At 41.8% G+C, this 26,709-nt stretch overlaps 2 protein-coding genes across 4 annotated transcripts in view; one reads left to right on the top strand and one right to left on the bottom strand.

Moving 5' to 3' along the window:
- The window catches only part of GEMIN5 (gem nuclear organelle associated protein 5), a 64,434-nt gene extending 43,422 nt beyond the window's left edge, over positions 1–21,012 (bottom strand). Inside the window, exons 1-13 of one of the 3 annotated variants that reach the window (XR_012511952.1) lie at positions 20,753–21,004; positions 19,167–19,327; positions 17,989–18,170; positions 13,818–13,969; positions 13,212–13,331; positions 11,101–11,233; positions 10,160–10,325; positions 8,967–9,179; positions 7,570–7,655; positions 6,430–6,512; positions 4,126–4,262; positions 2,071–2,144; positions 866–1,047 (exon numbers count right to left, since the gene is read on the bottom strand). Coding sequence is in view for 2 of the 3 variants with exons in the window: in XM_039477993.2 (XP_039333927.2) it covers positions 866–1,047; positions 2,071–2,144; positions 4,126–4,262; positions 6,430–6,512; positions 7,570–7,655; positions 8,967–9,179; positions 10,160–10,325; positions 11,101–11,233; positions 13,212–13,331; positions 13,818–13,969; positions 17,989–18,170; positions 19,167–19,327; positions 20,753–20,921 (1,858 nt within the window). In the remaining variant the exon portion in view is untranslated. Of the gene's footprint in view, positions 1–865; positions 1,048–2,070; positions 2,145–4,125; positions 4,263–6,429; positions 6,513–7,569; positions 7,656–8,966; positions 9,180–10,159; positions 10,326–11,100; positions 11,234–13,211; positions 13,332–13,817; positions 13,970–17,988; positions 18,171–19,166; positions 19,328–20,752 lie in introns of all 3 variants that reach the window. The other 2 variants (XM_039477993.2, XM_074378810.1) reach the window with 2 other exon arrangements.
- A 1,792-nt stretch (positions 21,013–22,804) lies between these two features.
- MRPL22 (mitochondrial ribosomal protein L22) overlaps positions 22,805–26,709 on the top strand; it is a 34,413-nt gene continuing 30,508 nt past the window's right edge. Inside the window, exons 1-2 of the mRNA XM_003934063.4 lie at positions 22,805–22,861; positions 22,940–22,988. Of these exons, the coding sequence (XP_003934112.2) occupies positions 22,834–22,861; positions 22,940–22,988 (77 nt within the window). The 5' untranslated portion in view covers positions 22,805–22,833. The remainder of the gene's footprint in view (positions 22,862–22,939; positions 22,989–26,709) is intronic.

Raw genomic sequence — 26,709 nt, 5'->3', positions numbered from 1 at the left:
AGCTATCTTTCCACTATGGCCTCCCAAAGTGCCAGGATTACAGCATGAGCCACTGTGCCTGGCCGACAGATATCTGTTAGTAACAGCAAGATTGATCTTTAATGTACTGACACAAAAAGATGTCCATGATAAATATTGTAAATTTAGAGGAAAAAACTGCAAACGGTATATATTATATACAGTGATTTATTTTTAGCTAGGGATAGATTATTCTTTCATACAAGTACACAGAGGTGAAAACCTATTAACATATACTAACATATATACATATGTAGGCTAGGACTTTATTATAAAATCTAGAGAAAATATGCAGCAAACCAATAACACTGGTTACTGAATGATGAGATTTTAGGGGAAAATCTCATTTTTTTTTTTTCCTTTCTTTTTTGAGATAGGGTGTGCTGCGTCACCCAGACTAGGGTGCAGTGGTACAAATAGAGCTCACTGAAGCCTCAAACTCTTAAGATCAAATGATCCTCCCAGCTCAGCCCTCCAAGTAGCTGGGACTACAGGTGTGCACTTCTAACCTGGCTAATTTGTTTTATTTTTAATTTTTTGTAGAGACTAAGCCTCACTGTTTAATAGGCTGGTCTCAAAATTCTGGCCACAAGTAATCTTGCTGTGGCCTCCAAAAGTGCTGGGATTACAGGTGTGAGCAACTGTGCCTGGCCAACTCCATTTTCTGTTACCATTTTTGTCATGTTTGAAAGGATTTTAAAATAAGATGAATCTATTACTTTGAAACAGAAAAAGTAAGAATAATACTTATTTTAATGTCAAAAATAAAGTAAAAAGGGATAAGGATTAGAATGGAGAGTAGCTGAACACACAGTATTATATCCAGTATGAAAGAAACCAAAGTTACCTATGACAGTCTTCAGGTTGTGCACATAAATGACTGCATTGTTGGAGCCAGAGGCCATCAGATAGCTCAGCTCCGGCTGGCTGCCATGTTCATGATGCCAGCTAATGGTATTCACAAGCTTGTGATGCTGTTGGATAGTACAGATCAGTTTCAAGTTGGGAACCTGAAATATTTCTATTGTTCTGGAATAAGAAACACATCAAAACAAGAAAGATGGATGATCAAATTGCAAGTTACAATGCAAACAGCGGCTCCCTCACTCCATCAGCCAAGGAAAGATAAGGCAGAATAGGATAACCCTCTCTATCACTGCAAAGGTCATTCTCTCATTAAACAAGTAAAGTATAAAAAGTTATTTTCCAAAAAGCATATTTAGCTTTTAAAAATTCTAATAATGGCCGGGCGCGGTGGCTCACGCCTGTAATCCCAGCACTTTGGGAGGCCGAGGCGGGTGGATCACGAGGTCAAGGATCGAGACCATCCTGGTCAACACGGTGAAACCCCGTCTCTACTAAAAATACAAAAAATTAGCTGGGCATGGTGGCACGTGCCTGTAATCCCAGCTACTCAGGAGGCTGAGGCAGGAGAATTGCCTGAGCCCAGGAGGCGGAGGTTGCAGTGAGCCGAGATCGCACCATTGCACTCCAGCCTGGGTAACAAGAGCGAAACTCCGTCTCAAAAAAAAAAAGAAACTTTTTAAAATTTCAACTTTCCACACTACCTCAGTGTAACAATCTCCTAAGATTTTAACAATGCTTGATGAAATTGTGTTCATCAGGCATTAATGACAAATGATCACAGGGAGAAGCTAAAAGAATTAACAAATCAAAGGCTGAATTAGGACTGTGTTACTCTGATTAACACTGGACAGGACTTGGACCTAGAAAGCATTTCTGACTAGGCTTACTTTAAAAAAAATGGAGTGAGGTTTAGGCGGTTCAACATGTGAGATGACCATTTTGTGAGGCACAAGACAGCCAAAATACAGTGTAGCCAAATACTCTCAATGGACTGAAAATATCTAAGTAATTCTGTAGTTCTCAAAGACACAAGGCACTTCTGGATCAGCAGAGGATATCAAGAATCATTCAAAATGCCAAATACAACTGGGCCTTCCCAGCTAATATTACAGATGACATTAGTCAGCTTGTGATCAAATATATGTGCATTTGCAAACTTTTTATCTTAAAGAAGCAAATACATACCCATCTTCATTGCCAAGAGCCATGATTTTGCCATCTGCTTTCCAACTGATCTCTGTGTGTACAGGCAATTTGAACTAGAAAGCAAAACAAACCAATCTTGACTCTAAACATATCTCACAAATCAACAATGACAGCATGAGAAAAAAAAATCCCTAGAGTTAAAAAAATGTTCTAATTATACAACAGCTATTCTTGTAAATAATCTACATAATTACTCAAAGGATAACTAAGAACAAGCATTCTAATTCTCATTTCCTAACTGGGACAATAAAAAAGAAGAAGAAGAAGAAGAAGAAGAAGAAAAAAACCCCAAGGCCAATAAGCACTAAATGTTTACAATGCTTAACCTAGTGAAACGTATTTAATTAAAGTGATCTGTGCCCATCGGCTTGAACACCATGGGAACCACGGTCTTAAACAAAAACTATATATACCTCCTTGTTTTTTTATCCCTTCAAAGCTTCTTTCCCTAAATCATTCCCCTCTCATATCTACATGCTGGTGTTCCCTGAATCACTCTCCTCTTATTTCTATGTGCTGCCTGGGCCCTCTTCTCAATTGTCTCTTTAGCCCACCTCATACATGCCCTTAGCTTCTTCATTTATCAGTATTATGAAGGGATTCCAAATTTCTATTTCCAGCGCAATCTCCTAGTATGAACCTCTGATCCATACATTCAAGTGCCAATTAATTAAAAGAGTCTTAGAACAGGTATTTTGTCTCGTTTATTCACTGCTGAATGTTAATGTTTAGCTAAAATTTAAGACAATGAGGGAATATAATCAACCAATATAACTCAATTTATAATTAAATATTACTTTTACACTTGCCATACAAAAGCAATGAGCAATAATATAAAAATGCTCATTTGGGCTGGGTATGGTGGCTCATGCCTATAAGCCCAGCACTTTGGGAGGCCGAGGTGGGTGGATCACTTGAGACCACAGCCTGGCCACCATGGTGAAACCTTGTTTCTAATAAAAACACAAAAATTAGCCAGGCTTGGCACACACCTGTAATCCCAGCTACTTGGGTGGCCAAGACATGAGAATCACTTGAATCCAGGAAGCAGAGGCAGTGAGCTGAGATTGCATCACTGCACTCCAGCCTGGGTGACAGAAAGAGGCTCTCTCTCAAAAAATAAATAAGTAAATAAATAAATAAAAATACTCATTTGAAAAGGTAAGGAGGCCAAAATGGGTGGATCAACTAAGCTCAGAAGTTAGAGACCAGCCTGGACAACATGGTAAAACCCTGTCTCTACTTAAAAATACAAAAATTAGCTGGGCATGGTAGCTCAAGCCTGTAGTCCCAGCTACTTGGGAAGCTGAGGCAGGAGAATCGCACGAACCTGAGAGGAGGAGGTTGCAGTGAGCCGAGATTGCACCACTGTATTCCAGCCTGGGTGACAGAATAAGACTCTGTCTCAGAAAAGAAAGGCTAAGGACATCTCAACATTTAAGGTCTGACTTTAAAAGACAGTTCTGGTGCATACTGACAGAAAGATAATGCAAATGTGATTAAATGTGGGAAGCTGGGTAAAGGATATAAGCAAATTATGTGTATTATTTTTGTAGATTTGTGTACATCTAAAATCATTTTACTAGAAAATTAAAAATAAAATGACAATTTTGTCTTAAGTAAAGCACCATGCAGTTACACTTGGACACTATATTATTGTTATTTTTACCACAGTATCACTTTGGTGAAAGTGGTTGGCCTGAAAAGCATGCTTTATATCTAAGACCTGAAAGTTTATAATAATAAATCATTACTGCAATTGAGACAAACCTTTTTTGTTTCAGTAGTTCATTTTTTGCCTCATACCCACTGTCTGAGAGGTACTTCTTTGTTTTTTACTCAAGGATAAAGACTCCTAAGATATATGTTATAACTCATAAATTCACACATGGCCTTATAAGAACATTTAAGAAAACTGACTTAGTATGATGATGGTGATCTCTAATAAAGGCATTTATTTTGCAAGATGGGAAACCCAGAGGGATCTGTGATGTAGAAAGATCAAGAAGAGACTTTAGGACTACAAGAACTCACTTTGATTGAATTGCTGTCCCTGATGAGTTTGTTGATGTCAAAGGCCTCTCCATTAAGCTTCCAAGGGTTATGCTGTAAGACAATCCCTTCTCCTCCACAGCTGTATAAAGCAAGGGAAGGTCTGTCTCCTTCTCCTCCTATATGAAACAAGAAAAGAAAGCTTATCAGTTTTGTACTTCACCAGCTTAACTATTTGTTGGTACAGTATGACCATATCATACTATGAGATGTTTTAAAGGAATTCTATATTTGAGGCCAGACACGGTGGCTGATGCCTGTAATACCAGCACTTTGGGAGGCCAAGCGGGGGTGGATCATCTGAAGTCAGGAGTTCGAGACCAGCCTGGCCAACATGGTAAAACCCCATCTCTACTAAAAATGCAAAAACTAGCCGGGCATAATGGCTCACGCCTGTAACCCTCAGCTACTCAGGAGGCTGAAGCAGGAGAACTGATTGAAGCCATGAGGCGGAAGTTGCAGTGAACTCAAATCATGCCATTGCACTTTAGCCTTGAGACTCTGTCCCAAAAAAAAAAAAAAAATTATATATTTGAAACATTCTGATACATCGGAATAAATGTATTAGATTCTTTTTTCCATCTGAACAGTTGTTGAGAGCAGAAGTAAAAAAGGTATACTACTGTAATTCTAGGTTAATTTATTTGATGCAACATATTTGCTTTAAACATTCTCCAGGCACTCTTAATAGTAGGGGTCCAAAAGCTGGAATCAGAAAACAAACATATACGTTCTTAAAGCAAGGCTTTTGAGAATTTGCTTATTTTTCCAAAAATGAGTACTCTTTGGGAATTATACAGCACAGTAGGACTTTCTATGTCTTATTAAAAGGAGCTGTCGTCAAAGCAGTGATTTCCTTAGTATCACAACAATTCTCTTGTTAATTTTTTTTTTTTTTTTTTTTTGAGATGGAGTTTCGCTCTTGTTACCCAGGCTGGAGTGCAATGGCACGATCTCGGCTCACCGCAACCTCCGCCTCCTGGGTTCAGGCAATTCTCCTGTCTCAGCCTCCTGAGTAGCTGGGATTACAGGCATGAGCCACCATGCCCAGCTAATTTTTTGTATTTTTAGTAGAGACGGGGTTTCACCTTGGTGACCAAGATGGTCTCGATCTCTTGACCTTGTGATCCACCCGCCTCAGCCTCCCAAAGTGCTGGGATTACAGGCTTGAGCCACCGCGCCCGGCCCCTTCTCTTGTTAATTTTTAAGAAGCAAACAGTGATTCTGGTGGGTTTCTCCAAAAGCAAGTTTTACTTTTACCACTGCTAGATCACAAATCAAATATCTTGTAAATATGTGTTGAATAAATGAACTACAAATTCCAGTGCTACTGGAGTTCGGAAAATTTATACTACTTTCCTATTTAATGCAATTCCTATAGAAATTTACAATTGTTTCATCATAGATGGTTAAGAAAAGCTTATCAGAGACTTTTGATGAACATACTTATTTAAAAAGCTAATAGGAAAGACTCATTACTTTAGAATAAGAAAAAGAAAGACACCAGGCACGGTGGCTCATGCCTGTAATCCCAGCACTGTGGGAGGCCGAGGCAGGGGGATCATGAGGTCAAGAGATCGAGACTATCCTGGCCAACATGGTGAAACCCTGTTTCTACTAAAAATACAAAAATTAACTGGGTGTCGTGGTGCATGCCTGTAGTCTCAGCTACTTGGGAGGCTGAGGCAAGAGAATCGCTTGAACTTGGGAGATGGAGGTTGCAGTGAGCTGAGATCATGCCACTGCACTCCAGCCTGGCAACAGAGTGAGACTCTGTCTCAAAAAAAAAAAAAAAAAAAAAAAAAGAAAGAAAGAAAGAAAGAAAAAGAAAAGACTGATGGGCTAGAAGAGGGAAAGGGGTAGAATGCTGAACAAAGGCAAGAAATCATTTCAGAAACTTCAAATTTGCTTTTACAGTGGGTGAAAACAGGTATTATTCTGTTGGCATACTGAAGTAACATTCTTATTCTGATAAAATTAAAAAGTGACAGTAAGTTTTAGTGAAGAATATCAGACTGGGTATAAGGACCCAGCATGATAACTATACACACAATGAAAAATTTCAGCTAAAATAAAGAAACAATGCTTTAGTGAGTTTGGAGCATATTATGGGTAAATGTTTGCTCCCAGCAATTGTGATTTATTACCTGCCACTACTGCCTTCATGAACCCCTGGAGACATAAGTAGTCCACATAAGTTATGACTCTCCATCTTTAATATTTTAGGATTAAACTGAAAGAAAGAGAATATTCTCATATTTGTTAAAGAATTGCTCAGACACTTACCAAGTGACATTGGGGGTACTGGTGGCCCCCAGGCTAAAGTATATACAGTCTTCTTATGATATGTGCTAGAAATTTGTGGAGGCCTTTAGAAGAGGGGGAGAGAGAACAAATAGAGATTTAAACAAAAAGGCATAGTGAAAAGCAGACCATCTTTTTCTAAAAGGTCCCCATTATAAATGTTACTACCAATAACTGGAGATAAATCATTCAACAATATCTTGGTCCAGATAGTTGATTGTAAAGAAGCAGTTATTATGTAATATTTACATTTAAATGATATTTAAATATCAAATATTTACTATCAAAATGATTAAGTCCCAAACATATTTTATCCCCCTAAAAATGTTACTCTTACCCATTTAACCAGAACATATATTATCACCACCCAAATGTATTCACTTTATAGTCATGCAAAAGATAAGAAGTCATTTTAGACTTTGTGCCATTAACATCACATTTCCTTTTTTTTTTTTTTTGAGACAGAGTTTCAGTCTTGTTACCCAGGCTGGAGTGCAATGGCACGATCTCGGCTCACCGCAACCTCCTCCTCCTGGGCTCAGGCAATTCTCCTGCCTCAGCTTCCTGAGTAGCTGGGATTACAGGCACGTGCCACCATGCCCAGCTAATTTTTTGCACTTTTAGTAGAGACGGGGTTTCACCCTGTTGACCAGGATGGTCTCGATCTCTCGACCTCGTGATCCACCCGCCTCAGCCTCCCAAAGTGCTGGGATTACAGGCTTGAGCCACCGCGCCCGGCTAAATTTTTTTTTAAAAAATATTAAGACTCGGAACTCTGGTGTATATTTTACACTTACAGCACATCTCAGTTTAGACTTGGCCCCTTTCAAGTGCTCAGTAATTACCTGTGGTTAATGACTACTATAACGGACAGTGTAGCTCTAGACATAACTTCCAGTTTGTACAAAATACAGGCAACATGGAAATGTGTTAGAAGCTACCACAAGGAGATAACTGACAAGTCCAAAATGTGGAACAGTCTGCCAAACAACTGATTTGTAGTCTTCAAATTGAAAACGCAATATTATGAAAAGGATAAAGTGAGGCATTATTCTAGAGCAGGGGTGTCCAATCTTTTGGCTTCTCTGAGCCACAATGGAAGAAGAATCACCCATTTCTTACTTGTTGGAGTAGGTATCATACAATCCTACTTTTCCATCATCAGTTCCAAAAGCTAAGCAACGTTCCTTGGTTGGGTGCCAGCAGAGCTACAAAAAAAAGAGTTTCCAAGTGAGAATATAAGAAATGGGGTATATAGTTAAGGGAATCCGGGAATCCTTACATTACCCTTTAAGCATCCAAAGGGAAAACTTTCTTCGTCTGATTTCTTCATTATTTAAAGGAGAAAAAGGGATATTAAAAACAAAGTCAATGTCATCTGTAATCTTTCATTCACAAAACTGACAGCAGATTTTGTATCTCTCTTTTTTTTTTTTTTTTTTTTTTTTTTTTTTGAGACGGAGTTTCGCTCTTGTTACCCAGGCTGGAGTGCAACGGCACGATCTCGGCTCACCGCAACCTCCACCTCCTGGGTTCAGGCAATTCTCCTGTCTCAGCCTCCTGAGTAGCTGGGATTACAGGCACGCACCACCATGCCCAGCTAATTTTTTTTGTATTTTTAGTAGAGATGGGGTTTCACCATGTTGACCAGGATGGTCTCGATCTCTCGACCTCGTGATCCACCTGCCTCGGCCTCCCAAAGTGCTGGGATTACAGGCGTGAGCCACCGCGCCCGGCCTTGTATCTCTCTTTCTAGATATTTTTGTGAATAAACTTAGATACACACAATTGAAAAAACCAAATGGGTTCAAATATGTAAATGATGTGCATTATACACTGTCGAATGGAAATGAAAGATTCCGGAAGAATCTGGAAATACAGTTCTATTAATATTAAATAGTTTACAACATTTGAAAAGATGTATCATAAACTGTCCACAGTGGTTCTCTGGGTTGTGTAAGTAGGGGACTGGAGTGGAGGGTAGGAAAACAATGTTTGCTTTCTCCTTGTTTATGTTGTTTGGTTTTCTTTTTAAATCACAAAAATTTATTACTTTTAGATTCAACAGCCAAAAGTATCATTTTAGAGAAAACCAAAAAAATTACACATAGTGTTTTGTAACCTGCATTCATGTTTTATAACTGACATGGTTCATAAATCATTTATAATAATTTTCCACATCAAGGAAGAATCTACATTATCATTTTCAATAATGTGATGCCATTCCAACATGTGGTTATATTATAACTTAATATATTCTTTAGGAACATACAGTTAGACCATTTCTAATTTCTTAATATTAGAAAAAATGCTGAGATGAACAAAACCTTAATAAACTCTGAATTTGGAGGATAATGGATTTGCTTACAGGGTCTTTCTGCTTTCCTAGTTTCAAACTTCATTGAAAATACTTTAAACCCAAACGTTTTATCCTCAACAGAGCTCATTTAAATGAACAGGCATAAAAGAGAACGATTTGAAAACAAAATTCAAAACAAGCTCAAAAAAGAAATCCTTACCGCTGTAACCTTGGACTTGACACCTTGCCAAAAATTTTTCACATCATAGTTGTTCTTTATGGAGAGTGTATTCCATACACGGATCATGCCATCCCCAACACCTATGGCCAAAGAGCCTATGTCCACAGGAGAGAAAGCCAGGCTGTATGCAAACCCACCAAGGGAAGGCAGGGTCCAGCAGCAATCCAGGGTGGCCATGTCCCAACATTTTACCTGCAAAGATTAATGGTAAGGGCCTAAACATAAAACAGAACAGAGAAATAGGAAAAAGAAACAGATATGGGATAGGTAAGGATATTGTATGTCTTCCAGTAGGAACTGAAGAAAGCACTGCTAAGAAAAAAAAAATCAGTAATAATGATGTTGCTTAAAAGGATCTTAATATATATTTACTTCCAAAGATTTCAAGTGAATTCAGGATTACACAATTAATAAAACAGAACCCACACTTCCTGTCTCCAAGTTCAGTGGCCTTTCCATTCTATTATAGTACCGGTAACCTCCTCATTTGGCAAACTCTAAGGAAGAAGATGGCCTCAGCACAGCGGAAAAATCAAAGAACTGCTCTCTCAAAAGGCAGAACATCTTATACCCAGGGAAGGAGGAGTGGTAAGTTTTTAGTCATCACTTGTTTAAGAGACAGGCTTGGGAGAAAACAAAGTCTACCAAATAAGCCTAGCTTAATTGCAAAACAGTAAGGTAACGGACTTTCAAATAAAGCCAATGCTCTCGGAAAGATTTCTATTCTGCTACATAAACTGCAGATTAGGATAAACTACAGCATGAGGACTTAACATAGGGTGTCCAGTCTTTTGGCTTCCTGGGGCCACACTGAAAGCAGAATTGTCTTGGGCCACACATAAAATACACCAACACTAACAATAGCTGGTGAGCTCGAAACTGTCCTAAGCTGTGGGTTGGACAAGCTTGACCTAACACGTCCTTCTGTTGGCAAAATTACCCTTCTAACAAAAAAGAATATCTGCTCTAACAAAAAAGAATTTTGGTGGGTCTTCACATTCTCCCTACATTTGAACTATTGATATATTCTGTGCTGATCTATAGCAGTAACTCTAAAACTGGAGTCAGGGGTGGGGTATTATGACTTGACAGGTGGTTTGAAAAAGCCCTCTAATCCCACCCAGGTTGTAAACTGCTGCCTACAATGCTGAGTGAAAATAAGCAGTTCTTACATCTCTATCCATTGATGTAGAAAGTAGTAGCTGTTTGTCATCCTCTGTTTGTAAAGGACATAAATTAAAAACAATTCTTGAATGATTTTGCCCTTCTGATGAAGCACTAAAGAGGGTGTATTTCCGTCTCCAAGACTGAGTGAGATCCCATTGCAACAGCTCACCTCTATGAAGGAAAAACATAAGCATTAGTTCTTTTACAGACAATCTAAAAACAAGTGACTGCTGAATCAGAGTCTAGGCTCATAGCTGCAAAATGATTTGTTGTTTTTTAAGGAGAGAAAAATTGCATATTCTGAAATACACACAAAATATCTCCGGGAAGTCTGGGTACAGTAGCTCATATCTGTGATCCCAGCACTTTGGGGGCCCAAGGCAGGAGGATTGCTTGAAGCCCAGATCTCAAGTCCAGCCTGGGCAACAAAATGAGACCCTATCTCTACAAACAATTAAAAAATTAGCTGGGCATGGTGGTGCACATGTATGGTCCCAGTTACTTGGGAAGCTGAGGTGAGAGAATTGCTTGAGCTCAGGAGGTTGAGGCTGCAGTGAGCTATGTTTGCACAACTGCGCTACAGCCTGGGTGACAGAGCAAGACCCTGACAGAGAAAGACTCCTCTTTCTACACGTGAAAAGACTGAACCTCAGAAAAATAAAGGGTCCCATGAATACAAGGCAGTGAGTGGCAAAGTGATTCTGAAATGCAGTTCTGACTTCAGAGTCCATACTCCTACCTGCCAGACTATACTCATTTGATCTTTTTACAGCTCTGTTAGTTGACAGCACAGGCATTAGTCTCATAATTTTTCCATTTCAAATGGCCCATCGTAATACAAGCTTTGGCCACTACTTTCTCCATCTATAAAGAGAAACCTAGGAGTCTTTCAGACTAAATAGAAAAAGAAAATATATCTAAGAAAGCACGACCCAAAAAGACTTACCCAAAGCAGCTAGATACCAGCTGTGACGGCTGATTGCTGGGCCAATGGAGTGTCAACCAAAGGCGCTCTTTAACAGTTGGGTCTATACCCACTCCTCTCCTCTTCAGAAAGGGCAATTTCAAAATCATCACCGCTGCAGATTAAAAGAAGGGCAATGGGCATTCAAGACAGTGAAACTACATCCATGAAGTCACCGGCAGTTCACAATACTCAAATCTGTGCTGTAAAAACTTGTTAGTTTGGTTACGTAGAATTCAGATCTCATTTTCCTATGGTTGGTTATAATGGTTATAATGTTAACCATCATGAAGAGTGGTTAATACTAGTCTAGCTGCATTTAGGTCAAACAAGCTTCCATAGGTTATCTTGACAACCTCAACATATTAAGAATATTTTTCTTGTCTGGGAAAATGAGTTCCCAAGTAAAATTGAGAATCCATGTAGTAACACAGCTCAATTGTACACCCAAAAGTATTAGAGTGACATAACTCCAAAGTGAAAAGGATAGAGGTTGAGATTACGCTTTCTAGTTGGCAAGAAATCCAACAAAGTATGTGGCAGTCAACATGCTGTGGCTGGTGAGTACCTCCACCTGACAGGCTTCTAATCACTATTTTTTAAGCTGTATTATGCATCAGAACCACAGGTGGAACTTTAGAAAATACAAAAGTTAGGACCTAAATGCTAGAGATTCTGACTCCACAGATCTGAGGTCGGGGACAAGAACTCACATTTTGTCAAAACTCTCCAGCTGATTCAGCTGCACAATCACAATTGAAGGCCATTATACTGCACATCTCTAAGTCTAGAAGTTCCCCTTCTGGAGGGATCCTCAGCCTCATGTTCCTACTTGGAGTTTTAGCTGCAGTATGTACAAAAGTGGTCTATAAATCTTAAAAAAGTTCTGTCTTCCAAAATTATACTGTTAGTTACTTACCACTGATGAGGCCTGGACTACATGCCAAGCACAGTGCTACTTGCTTTACATGCACCAATGCATTTGGGTCAATATAAAACTATCACAGTTTAAAATAAAGTGGGAAGCATATCCATGTTAATAGTATATTACTTAGAATAGTAAAACATGGAAGCAACCCAAATGTCCATCAGTGGATGGGTGGATAAGTGAATGTGGGACATACATACAATGGAGTATTATTCAGCCTTAGAAAGGAAGGATATGTTGACACATGCTACAAAATCAATGGGCCTTGGGGATGTATGCTAAGTGAAGTAAGCCGATCGCAAAAAGACACACCATAGGGACAATCTGACTCGAAGGAAATACTCAGAACAGTCAAAATCATAGAGTCACAGAGCAGAAAGTAGAATGATGGTTGCCAGGGCCTGGGGGAGGAGGGAATGGAGAGTAGACTTCTGGAGATGAATGGCTGTGACAGTTGTACAACTTTATGAGCGTACTTAATACCACTTAAATGTACATTTAAAAGTGATAAAGATGGCAAATGTTATACTTTCCACCATAGCTTAAAAAACTGGGGAAAAAAATAAAATGAAGAAAGAGAAGCCTCCTAGAAAGAGAAATGCCAGATTTTTACCATAAAGGTTATATTCTATAATATACTATAAATATTCACTCTGCCTAGAGTTTCTCTCAATTTTTAAACTTATAAAGTTCTGTTCAAAGAGAAGCTTGGGAAAGCTAAATGACTAAGGGGCTCCATAATTTGGATAAACGGAGCTTTTACACATAATTCTATGCTGGGTATATGTAATATATTCTGCATTTGTGCATTAAAAGCTCTAACTCTTGAGATCTTTTCCATCCTCCTGGCCTAGGCCAGACCATGTTCTAATATTCCTCTTCTTACTACAAAACCTGCTCCCCATGCCAAACAGTGACCCTTCTATAAAGCAAGGGGTCCTTGTCTTCTCCTGGAATGCATGGGAAACATTCATCTCTAACGCCAGGTGTTGAGAGAATAGAGGTCCAGCCCAGGCTCAACTGAGGAAGCAGAATTCCAGAACAAAAAGTAAAGAACTGCTCTCAGAAAGATGACACACCCTCAGGACAACAGGACAGAAGAAAAAAAACCTCTATTTCCACCAGCTCAACACAGGTTACATCACAAAAGAAATGTCAATCTTACCTCGGCCTCTCGAACAGCTCCAGATTCTAATGGTTTGATCTTTGCTCCCGGTGGCTAAGTAGCAGCCATTTGTTACTGGGGCTTGTGCTACAGCATTCCCGTTGGTAATTTCAGGGTCTTCTATGAGAGAGATGGCAATTTTGTTTTTGATTTGCAGTAAACATGCACTTATAAAAAAATTTAGTTTGCAAGAGTTCCCAAAACTTAGCTATCTCTTTCATAGGTCTGAACTGTAAAATCTGAAGTTTTAGGTATAATTAAAATGACATAATTTGGCCAGGTGCAGTGTGGCTCATGCCTGTAATCCCAGCACTTTGGGAAGCCAAGGTGGGTAGATCACTTGAGGTCAGGAGTTCGAGACCATACTGACCAACATGGAGAAACCCCATCTCTACTAAAAATTAGCCAGGCACCATGGCACATGCCTGTAATCCCAGCTACTCGGGAGGCTGAGGTTGCAGTAAGCCGAGATCGTGCCATTGCACTCCAGCCTGGGCAACAAGAGCGAAACTCCCTGTCAAAAAATAAAGTAAAATAAAATAAAATGATATAATTCTACCCACCTTTCTTCAGGTCTAAACAGTACTGAACTTAAACCATCTCTACCTGAAGTTTCCGCTTGGTTTATAGATAAACAATCTTCACCAGGCAGGGGACACCAGGCTATGGAGTGGATTTCATCATCATGGCCTCGAAGCCTATGAATAACTTCTCCTTTCTTACTGATGTCAACTATAACCACTATGCCATCCTTGTACCTAAAAAACAAGAGTTAGAAATATTACTCAAAAAATGAAGACAGAACACGGTCTCTAGTAAACATTTTGGCTTAGAGTTATCATTGGCGCATTCCTTAAAGTTAGGTGCATTCGGGGTGGCCAAGGAGGAAAGAGGACAAAAAATAATTTTCTTTTTTCCTGTTTTAAAAGTGCTCATCTTATGCTTCTTGGTTTTGTTAAAACCCTCCTCTCTATGATCAAACTCTTGGCACTAGGTAATACTGTGTATGTTGCCTGCTACAAGGCTCAAAGTGGAGCATGATTTTGTTCTAAGGGAACTTCCATAGTTTTTGCAAGGGTCCAGCAACTCTTTTTTTTTTTTTTTTCTGCTCTCTGTTGCCCAGGCCGGAGTGCAGTGGCACAATCACCACTCACTACAGCCTTGACTTCCCGAGCCCAAGCAATCCTGTCACCTCAGCCTCCCAGAGTAGCTGGGACTATAGGTATGTGCCATGCTAGGCTAATTTTTGAATTTTTTTGTAGAGATGGGGTTTCACCATGTTGCTCATGGCTGGTCTTGAACTCCTGGGCTCAAGCAATCCACCTGCCTTGGCCTCCCAAAGTCATGAGTGATGGGATTACAGGTGTGAGCCACCATACCTGGCCAACTCTTCTAATTGAGATAACTGTCCTATTCCACTGGAAAACCATCTTTATTTTATAAAGATGTCTCTACTAAAAATACTACTTTTTAAACTGTGAACTTAACAAAAGTTGCAGAATTCTATACTCTAGACCTCCATATTCCAAGGCTGTCATTTTATGAGTGAGAAGAAACTGAGAAATTCTAATAGCTTTTCGAAAATAAATTATTTCAGATACATAAAAAAGTAATCTACCACCCTGCCTAAGAAAAATAATTACCAATAGAGCTGAAGTCCTCTGTACATTCCACCTCAATCAAACCTCTCTCCTCGCCAGATCTCTTCTCCTCTTCTTTTACCAGAGGTCAAACACTATTTGTGAATTGTGTGTTACATCATTCCTAGCCTTTCTTTGTATCTATTCCTAAACAAGATACAGATTTTATGTTTTGAAACTTCATATAAATGCTATCATCTATTTTCCTGCAGCTTGTTTTTTTCACTCATTCTGTTTGTAAGTCATCCATGCTGATACACGTAACTCTACTTCCTGGTCAGTCATTACACTACTGTATTAGTACCTCGTCGTGTGAATATACCACAGTTTATTCATTTTCCTTTTGAAGGGCTTCCATATTTTACAACAAAAAAAATATACTTTTAATGTTCATGTATACATCTAAGACAATTTCAGGTTTGATGTTCTGTAATGAAACTGCCAAGATGTTAAGATACCTGCAGCTTTATTAGAAAGTACAAGCTGGGTGCAGTGGCTCCAGCCTGTAATACCAGGACTTTTGGCCAAGGTGGACAGATCACAAAGTCAAGAGATAGAGACCATCCTGACCAACATGCTGAAACCTTGTCTCTACTAAAAACACAAAAATTAGCCGGGCGTGATGGTACCTGCCTGTAGTCCCAGCTACTGCTGAGGCAGGAGAATTGCTTGAACCTGGGAGATGGAGGTTGCACTGAGCCAAGATCGTGCCACTGTACTCCAGCCTGGTGACAGAGCGAGACACTGTGTCAAAAAACCCCCACAAAACTGCATTCTACAAAGTGGTGATACCTATTCACACTTCCTACACATTAGAGCACTTGACAGAGAAAAATACCAGTACAGCTTTATTTTTTAAAAAAGAAAAATAAATACTAGAGTATTCCAATCTTTGATGATCAGTACTTTGAAAACCACCAAGTTATGCAATCTAACTGTCAACAGATCAAGCTATTTAGAAATCTGAATCAAACTTTCTGGGAATAATACTTTTCTGAAGATCCTCCCCTGACCCCTGCCTACTGCCTTTCTGTTCATTTCCTCTAGCACCCCTACTGCCAACACTGCTCCCACTTCACAAGACTGCTGATCCAGTCCCCTTCCATTTTCACTATCACTTACCAACACCTGTCTTTCTATACTTCCCCTCACCCCATGCAGCACAGCTTTCATGATACATCACTATCATCAACCTTTTTTTTTTTTTTAAGAGTCTCGCTCTATCACCCAGGTTGAAGTGCAGTGGTGCAATCTCGGCTCACTGCAACCTCTGCCTTCCAGGTTCAAGCGGTTCTCCTGCCTCACCCTCCTGAGTAGCTGAGATTACAGGTATGCACCACCACACCTGGCTAATTTTTTTTTTTTTTTTTTGAGATAAAGAGTTTCACTCTTGTTGCCTAGGCTGGAGTGCAATGGCACATCTAGGCTTACTGCAACCTCCGTCTACTGGGGTCAAGTGATTCTCCAGTCTCAGCTTCCCAAATAGCTGGGATTACAGGCATGCGCCATCATGCCTGGCTAATTTTGTAGTTTTAGTAGAGAGAGGGTCTCTTCACATTAGTCAGGCTGGTCTTGCACTCCCGACCTCAGGTCACCCACCAACCTTGGCCTCCTAAAGTGCTGGGATTACAGGTTTGAGCCACTACGCCTGGCCTTATTATCCACTTTAAAAAATATCATTACAGCCCCTGTCTCCTCCCTCAAGAGTATCTGCTCCACAAAGCCCCAAACCTGGCTGAATCCAACCATCTCCTTTCTCAAACAGTTTGGGTTTACTTAAAATTTGTGGCCACGATTCTTTGTTTGGCACAACAGTGAACACTGGGCCTACAATTTCCCTTAGTACATTCATTTTCTATTCTCTTTGACTGCTTTCCTACCTTCTTCCCACATCCAGTTTCGCCCCCATGCTGAATTTGATTCTACCACTCTGACTTAAGCCTCACTGAGAAAATCAGAAATCCCAAAATGGAATACCCTGTTCTTCCAAACACATCTACAAACCTACCTGCACCTATTTCTATATTCCCAGCTGTTATTTCTTGTCATCTGAATCCAGTCCCCTCTTGACTTTTCACCGTCACTCCTGCAACAAGCTCTCCCTCTTTTCAAGCCTGACTTCCATCAGCATAAAAACAGGTCCCTGGTATCTCCCATTTAATACTCCCTTGACACCATCTATCCCCTCTGGCTTCATGTCTATGCACTTTTTAATTTTTTTTTGAGACGGAGTTTCACTCTTGTTACCCAGGCTGGGGTGCAATGGCGCGATCTCGGCTCACCGCAACCTCCGCCTCCTGGGTTCAGGCAATTCTCCTGCCTCAACCGCCTGAGTAGCTGGGATTACAGGCACGTGCCACCATGCCCAGCTAATGTTTTGTATTTTTAGTAGAGACAGGGTTTCACCATGTTGACCAGGATGGTCTCGATTTCTTGACCTTGTGATCCACTCGCCTCGGCCTCCCAAAGTGCTGCAATTACAGGCTTGAGCCACGGCGCTGGGCCTATGCACACTTCTACAACAAACTTTGTGAAAGGGTTGTTTCTTTGTATACCTCTATTACCTTAGCCCTCAGTCTTTCAAATTCACTCCAATCAGAATTTCGCCTTCAACATTCTAGAGAAATTGTTTAAGTCTTCAAATTAGAGAAAATGGACATCTTCCAGTGAGAAGTACATGAATGGTGAAGGAAAGGGGATGTCCATCCTGGTAGCTCATGTGAAACAACCCTGCTGATCAATGAGGAAATGGATCCCAACATCACATCGCTTTCCCAGTCTAGAGGGAGCGCTTAGAACCAGACAAACCGAGCAAAGTCATCTGACATCTGGGAGTTCGTGTTATATCAAAAGGCAGCACAGAAAGCGAAAAAGGTGAAAGAGGACACTTCCTACATTTAAAGGTTGACTACAGGAGATGGACACGAAGAACTAAGAAAGTACAGCACCATGGAAAATCAAGGAAACAAAAACAGAATGGCTGAGACAGTAAGGACCTGGAGGAATAAATGATGCTAAGGTGTCGGGGGACTGGCTAACAACTGTGGATGGTTTTCTTTGAGGAATAAAAGGACAGGAGAAGGCAAACAAAATGCAAAACATGATCATATACAAACAACAATCTTCACAGTACTTACCCAATGGCTACTAAATCTTCATGATGAGGTGAACAAGTAAGACAGAAAATTGTCCTGGGTTCTATAAAGAGGTGCTGGCTGTCATTTCTGTTAAGCCAGTAACATAAAACTACTCCTTTTTCATCCCCAGATACTATTAAGTCCTTTACTCGAGGAGACCAATGTAATGTTGATATAGTATGCTTTAAAACAAAACAAAAATTTGTTATTGTCAATGCTAAAGTTTTCCTTAATTTTTAACTTGTATCACAACCAGCATAAGGCATTGTACATACATTAAAAGTAGTTAATACTTAGTAGTACTTGTATAGCAACATGATATTAACAAAATGGTGGGAAGATTTAGACTACATGGGATCAAATAATCATAAAATTTTTTTAATAGCTTAATGCAAAGTTCTTACAAAGATTAAGTGGGTTTTTCTTTTCCCTTGTTCTTTCAAAAGGCAGGTATATCAAGTAACTATCTAGTTTAGAAATGAGTTTAATTCACTCATTTACAGTCTCTATCAGAAGTCTATTTATATCAATAACCAGAGGGTAATTGTTGTTGTTGTTGTTTTTTGAGATGGAGTCTCACCCAGGCTGGAGTGCAGCAGCGTGATCTCAGCTCACTGCAACCTCTGCCGCCCAGGTTCAAGCAATCCTCCTGATTCAGCCTCCCGAGTAGCTGGGATTACAGGTGTTTGCCACAGCACCTGGCTAATTTTTCTATTTTTAGTAGAGATGGGGTTTCACCATCTTGGTCAGGATGGTCTTGAACTTGTGACCTCGTGATCCACCTGCCTAGGCCTCCCAAAGTGCTGGGATTCCAGGCATGAGCCACCGTGCCTGGCAGAGGGTAACTGTTTTAGACTTTTTGGGCCATACCATGCCTGTTGCAACTACTTAATTCTTATAGCATTAAAGCAGTCATAGACAATACTTAAATGAATTAATGTGGTTCTATTCTAATAAAACCTATTTGCAAAAATAGGCACAGAGCAGTTTGCCAACCTCTAGTCTGTATGTATCTCCTTTCAAAAAAAGTTGAGACAGCTTACAATATAGTCTTATCTAATTAACGAACACAATTATAAGTTACTTTGCACAGATGAGCTAGCAAGACTAGCCTGAAACCCAAGAACCCTCAGCACAGACATACAAAAACGGTCTGAGAAACCAGTAAGCCATGGTACCTGATGGAGTGCATGTTCTGTCACAACTGTTTTTGTCTCTACATCCCATATTTTCACAGTCCCATCGTCGGAGCTGGTGGCACAGAGGTTGTACTGACCAGGGTGATGAGAAAATGTGAAGCCAGAGACCCTCTCGGTGTGTCCCACCAACTCTCCTATGACTTCAAGTAAAACCAGATGTTAGATTAATCGAAGTGCTATCCAAGATTCCTGGCAGAATCATACTGTTGTCGGACGATGAGGGAGCAGATACTTTGAAGTTACTTAACCCATGGTATAACAGAAATACGACGGACTCACAATCAGAACTCCCAAGGGCTGATATTATTGGCTGTGCCACATAACTTCGAACAAGTCTTTTTGAGCCTCAGCTTCTCAACTGCGAAATGAATGTCGATACACCTTGCTGCGCTTAGTTCAGAGGCTGGAAAGCAGCTCAAATAATGTGATACGGCCGGGCGCGGTGGCTCAAGCCTGTAATCCCAGCACTTTGGGAGGCCGAGGCGGGCGGATCACGAGGCCAAGAGATCGAGACCATCCTGGTCAACATGGTGAAACCCCGTCTCTACTAAAAATACAAAACATTAGCTGGGCATGGTGGCGCGTGCCTGTAATCCCAGCTACTCAGGAGGCTGAGGCAGGAGAATTGCCTGAACCCAGGAGGCGGAGGTTGCGGTGAGCCGAGATCGTGCCATTGCACTCCAGCCTGGGTAACAAGAGCGAAACTCCGTCTCAAAAAAAAAAAAAAAAAAAGCCGGGCGCGGTGGCTCAAGCCTGTAATCCCAGCACTTTGGGAGGCCGAGGCGGGTGGATCACGAGGTCGAGAGATCGAGACCATCCTGGTCAACATGGTGAAACCCCGTCTCTACTAAAAGTGCAAAAAATTAGCTGGGCATGGTGGCACGTGCCTGTAATCCCAGCTACTCAGGAGGCTGAGGCAGGAGAATTGCCTGAGCCCAGGAGGCGGAGGTTGCGGTGAGCCGAGATCGCGCCATTGCACTCCAGCCTGGGTAACAAGGGCGAAACTCAGTCTCAAAAAAAAAAAAAAAAAAAAAAAAAAAAAAAAAAATGTGATAGCGACTCTTATTTAGATCTGGCCAGAATAAATTATAACACGTCATATCCCAAGGCACAATCAAAGCCTAGTTTCCTAGTTTGGAGCCTGAGAACATCTGGCTCAACCCATTCACCTACAGTAATTAATGAATGTCACACGTCGAAGGATGCTGCTTAGGGCCTGCAGCTGTAGTCAGCCCCCAACCTCAGGAAGGCTCCCGAGGGGCTGGCGTGCACCGGGCTGGGCGGGGGAGCCCTATAAACGGCCGGGACTGTACAGGGCTAACTTTTCAGTCAGCAAGCAGTCCCACGTGGAAGCTCCAGGGGGCGGGACCGCTCAGCCACAGCACGCTGTAGCTCATTCTGGGGACCAGAAGCAACTCAGTTTAGTGAATGTGGGCTGACTCTTCTCCCAGCCTGGACCTCAGTTTCCCTAGCTGTAGAAAACGGGGTGGCTGGAGACGTCCACTCGGCGCCCCTGGGGAGCGTAGAAAGGGCAGGAGGGCTCGGGACCGAGGGTTGTAAGTTACCTCGAAACGGAGGTGTCCCAGGACTCTCGCCTGCACCCGGGCCCACGCGGACAAGGAAGACGGAGGTCCGCGCGGCGAAGCCAAACAGGCCCCCGGGCACCGCATCGCTGCAGCGGGCGCAGTACCAGTTGGGGGAGGGCGGCAGCGTGCGCGGCTCCTGCCCCATCATTACAGGCCGTCGGAGCCAAGAAGAGAAGCAGCCAAGAGAAGCAGCCGGGAGACACCGCGCGCAGCCTCACGCCTTGGTCAGTGGGGGCGGGCTGAACTCCGAGCCCCGCCTTCTCGGGCGGTCGCTACGGTGCGCGCCGAGGCCCAATAGGCACCGCGCGTTTCGTGCTCGCTGCCGCCGGGCTGGGAGGGGCCCGACCACGTGCGCTGCGCCCGCCCTCCGAACCTAGCCGGCGGGAGGAGGTCCAGGCTAGGCTCGGGTGTTGCCTGAGCACAGGCCCGAGGTTAAGCATTTCGCTTTCCACAGGAAGGCACAAAATTAGAGGATTAGACTAGTGGAACCACCGCCCCACGCTACCAGTTTACCCTTTGGACTTGTTCAACCACTACGCGTTCATCGTTTTTTGAACGCTCTGTGCCAGGGCACTTCGCTAGTTGTGGCGGTGTTTTAAACGTATGCACAAGGAGCCACTTAACAACGATAAGGAGCCCAGAGGACAGGCTGGAGTGAGCTGTGATTGTGCCACTACACTCAAGCCTAGGCAATAGAGTGAAACCCTGTCTCAAAAAAATAAACAGAAATATGAAAGTACAAATCTGGAATTAAAAAGGGAAAGAACAGTTTTCTGCAACTGGGCAGAAATTCTGGCTCTGAATTCTGGGCATTCAAAGATGAAAGAGGAGCAGATGGAGTGACTCGATTTGCTTGATCGAGAGCTCTTTGAAGGAACCTGTATGGGGTAAATGGTGTGAAAGAAAGTTTCCTTCCACCTGAAAAATGCTAAAATGCTCAGATTCGGCACTACTTCTGTGTCGCTTACTTGAATTGGGTATCTGGCACTCCTGCGTATGTAGCAAACCGAAATCTGAACTACCCGTCATTAATACAGAGAGGTCAAATACGTATTTGGCTACATCTAGGGGCAAGAGCTTTGGAGACACCCTAGCGGCAGATTGATAACTGGTGTGCCAGTTGTTAGCTGAGAGACTTTAACCTATCCTAATTATGTTTCCTCATTTGAAGAAGGAAAGTGATAATCCATGCCTTGTTGGATTGCTATGAGGAACAAATGAGATTTGGTGAAATGCCTACCGGACATATGGCAGTAAATGCCCGATGAATATAAACTTCTTTCCTGGAGGTCAACCAGATTAGTAGGGATTAGGACAGCATGCATCATTTCTGAACTATTTGCTGTTTAAAAGATATTTTAGGCTAGGCTTGGTGGCTCACACCTGTAATCCCAGCACTTTGGGAGGCAGAAGAGGGTGGATCATTTGAGCCCAGGAATTCTAGATCAGCCTGGGCAATTTGGCGAAACCTAGTCTCTACAAAAAATACAAAAATTAGTCAGGTGTGGTGACGTGCACCTGTAGTCTCAGCTAACTGGGAGGCTCAGGTGGAAGGGTGGTGTGAGCACGGGAGGTCGAGGCTGCAGTGAGACTGGGTCATCGCCACCGCACACCAGCCTGAGCGAGAGAGCGAGCCTGTCTCAGTAAAATGAAATAAAATAGCTTTTACACGATTTCAACTGATCTTTATAACAAGCTTGGGCCCTAGGGTTAGTTATTTCTGAGAAGAAAACTGAGGGCCACCAGATTACGTGGCTTGTTCACGGATTCTCTTTCCCCTACGCCTTTCGGGTTTGTGAGTTCGGGCTTCACCATTTTTCTGAATCCAGGTGAATTTTCGGAAGCCCACGCGCTTTCGCACTTTATTAATTCATTCATTCCCAAGCCAGGCTGGCCTGATCACACCTTGAGTGGTGGCGCTGTGCTCGCGATCCTCGTGACCGCACCGCGGATGCAGGCGGCGCTGCGTGGGGAGCTCCGCAGGAATTCCCGAGCATCGCGCATGCGTGCTGTCTAGAAGGCGCTGGACCTCGGAGGCTTCCGTAGCGGGAGGGCGAAAGATGGCGGCGGCCGCACTGGAGCAGTTGGGTGAGGATTTCTCAGTGCTTAACCGGCAGAAGGGAGTCCAGATGGAATCTGAGTTGACGGCTTGTGTTCATGTTGCAGGTGCGTTGTGGATACAGAACCTGAGGAGCCGGGGGAAGCTGGCCTTGGGGTAAGTCTGTCGCTTCGGAGTTTCAGAAGGGCCCAAGGCCTCTTGACTATTCTGCCCGTTGGTAACTGAGCGCCTTCGTGCCTAACTGCTTTAGGCTGTGGGGCTGCTGAGGCGAACGAGGCAGCCCGAGTCTCTGCTTTGCCACCCTATATTTCGCCACCTTATTGCATAAGCCCTGCAGGGATCTGGAGTACCCATTACCTAAGGGCCGTTGTAAATGCGTTTTCTGAACGTCTGCTGTGATCTTTCTGGACAAGGTTAGAGTATTCCATCTCCGTATGGAAGCGTCCAGCCTTTCTAGTTACCCCTCTGGTTACTTGCTTGCATGGACGGGGACTGTGTTGTGGACAGCCGTGGTTTACATCGTACCTGACATTGTGTTTAGCGCTTTATATGCCTTGACTCGTTCTCATAACATTCTACGAGTAGGTACTGCTATACCCATTTTTCAGACAAGGAAATTGAAGCCCCCAAGCGTAACATAACTTGCCTACTGCCACTCAATTGAAGGAACTTTTGAAGCTTTATACTGTACTCTCCACATCATTCTGTAGCCTTAGGACAAAAGCATTCTTTAAATGTTAGGATAAGTAGTCGCTGTTGCTCCCCAAAAATTAATTTAAAAAAAATCAGTATTTGAAAATTGATAATCTGAATGTAAATTTTCTGTTCTGTGCATTTGTTAGCATTTATTTTGCTTTAGTTCATAGGGTTTGGAGACGGATGAGTTATATATGAATCCACTTTTTAAACGATTTTGGAAAAGTAACGTTTTTATTTATTTATTTTTGCCCACCTCCCCTCCCGCCAAGTTACTTACTCCTTATAAGCTTCAGTTATTACTTATATGATATGAGAATAATATTAGTAACAATCTCTTAGGTTTTAAAATAGTTTAAAATTTTTATTTATTTATTTTTTGAGATGAGGTCTTACTATGTTGCCCAGGCTGGTCTCAAACTTAAGGGCTGAAACGATCCTCTTGCCTCAGCCTCCTGAGGTGCTGGGATTACAGGCACATGCCATGCATATAGCTCTAATAGATTTTTAAAATGAGGTTCAAACAAGATAATGCATATGAAGTATTTAGTATGTTTATGGCATATGATAATCCCACTCTCAATTCCAGTAGCCACTAATGTTTTTATTATTATAAATTATTACTGAGTTCCCAATTATATTTAACTGTTTTCTAGGTTCTTGAGTCCTAGGGGGATAAAGAGGTGGGCTAAAGAAGAAAATAGGAAGCACTAGCTCTTAGGATTTGTCTATATGCTTCCTAGATAATCTTCTATCACTCTATCCCCAACCATGCCGATTTACTTACTTTTTCTGAATATACTGTGCACTTACATGCTTCTTGGCTTTTCCTCCTATGCCATCACATCTTGTCCATAGCAGCAGTCCTATCCATTATTCAAACCTCTGTTCAGATGTTTCCCCATCAGGAAGTTTTCTTAAGCCTCTCTAAAACAGAAAGAAATTAGTTTTTCCTTCCTTTTAGCATGTGTGACTTCTATAATGTCTTCATGTGTATGTGTCTATGCCCTTTACTAGCTTGTGTATCTTGGAGAGGTAGGGACATTTATTTGTTGTTGTAGCTCCAGCATAAGGTCTTACACAAGTTAAATGTTTTGATGTTGAGTTGACTTGTCTTGCACCAACTTATATTAAGAAGCTCTGAGCAAGAAACTTAAGCTGTTTGCCTTTAGTCTTTTCCTCTATGTCATGATAAAAGAGTGTTGGATATTGCTAATCTCTAAGGCTATTTGCAATTCTGAAATTACTACATAATTTTGTGAATCCTTATTTTGGATTTTCTGGTGGGGAAAATGACCATAAGAAAACTAAGTAGAAAGGTATAAATAATGTTCGTGATAACCTTGTAAAATCTTAGCATATAATCTGATTCGGTGATTAGAAACTTTTTTTTCCCTTTTTTTTGGAGACAAGGTCTCGCTCCGTGCCCAGACTGAAGTGCAGTGATCATAGCTCACTGCAGCCTCAAACTCCTGTGCTCCCGCCTCAGCTTCCTGAGTAGGTAGGACTGCAGATGCATGCTACCACCCACACCTGGCTAATTTTTTAATTTTTTCACAGAGACAGAGATCTTGCTATGTTGATCAGGCTGGTCTCTAACTCCTAGGCTGAAGTGATCCTCCTGCCCTGGCCTCCTAAAGTGATGGAATTACAGGCATGAGCTGCCTGGCCAGTGATTGGAAACTTAATTGCATATAGGCCTCAGACTAGAAATGAATAAACTAAGGGAAGTTGTCTATGTAAAATGAGAGAGTGGAGGGCCTATGGCAGTCAGTAGAGTGTATTCCTCATCTTAAAACATTCAGTTGGGTTGAGAAAAGTGCTGCTGACCAAATAAAACATTTCTACAGAATATATATAATCTTTTTTAAAAATTTCTAACTATTTTCAAAGACAGCATCTTGCTGTGTCACCCAGGCTGGAGTACGGTGTCATGATCATAGCTCACTGCAGCCTTGATTCAACCTATCCTGCCACCTCAGCCTCCAAGTAGCTGGGATCACAGGCGTGTACCATTACTCCAATTTTTTTTAGTTTTGGTGAAGACGAAGTCCTGTTATGTTACCCAGGCTGGTCTAGAACTCCTGGGCTCAAGTAATCTCCCACCTCAGTCTCCCACAGTGCTGGGATTACTCTGCAGGCTGTATTTGTTAGCTGACTGACAGTTTTCAGGTTTTGAATTCCATGTCTCCTATTTTACTGATGCATGCATTTGAGAAGTTTTGTGACTTACTGAAGGTTACATAGCTAAATGTCAAAGTGAGGATCTAAACAAAATATTTTCTGGGACTACAGGTGCACGCTGCCACACCTGGCTAATTTTTGTATTTTTAGTATTTTAGATGGAGTTTCACCATGTTGGCCAAGCTGGTTTCAAACTCTTGGGCTCAAGTGATCCGCCCGCCTCGGCCTCCCAAAGTGCTGGGATTACAGGTGTGAACCACTGCGCCCAGCCAAAAAATAACTTTTTTAAGAGATAGAGTCTCACTATGCTGTGCAGGCTGGACTCGAACTCTTGGGCTCAAGTGATCCTCCCACCTCAGGCTTCCGAGTCTCTGGGATTACAGATGTAAGCCATCATGCCTGGCTGTACCACCCTTTAAACTGGGCATATCGTCTTCAGCTTTCCTCAGTCTCCAACCATGTGTAAAATTTTGGCATATTTACATTCAGTCCTCTTACCTTACCTGTCTCCATATTCTTTCATTCGTTCTACAAATATGTATTTAGCACATATTTGAGCATCTGAGCAAACAGCATTCTGTACAGCTAGAACAGTAAGTGCAACAGCTCCAAGAAACCATAGCTGGTGTTGTCAGGAACAATGAGGGAAAAGAGAGGGATAATGATAGGAGATGAGGTCAGAGAGGAAGGAGGAGTCATCAATCATATAGAGTCTTATTATTTATTGTATACTTTGGCTTTTATTCTGAATGAGATGGGAAACTATTGTAAGGTTTTGAGTATAGGGGTAATATGGTCTTACTGTTATTTATGAGTTGTTCTTTCTGGCTGCTATGTTGAGAATAGACTGGGATAGGGATGGGGAGGAATGATGGAAGCAGAGACCATTGGATATTTCAGGTATGAGATCATGGTGGCTTGGATTAGGAAGGCCAGGAGGGTAAGTGAATAGTTGGGATTCTGGCAGTATGTTAACCACAGCTGACAGATTTTGTTG

This window comes from Saimiri boliviensis, chromosome 1, assembly GCF_048565385.1.
Source record: "Saimiri boliviensis isolate mSaiBol1 chromosome 1, mSaiBol1.pri, whole genome shotgun sequence".
Taxonomy (NCBI): Eukaryota; Metazoa; Chordata; class Mammalia; order Primates; family Cebidae; genus Saimiri; species Saimiri boliviensis.
The sequence above is the reverse complement of the archived record's forward strand: the minus strand, read 5'-3'. Positions and strand labels throughout refer to the sequence as shown.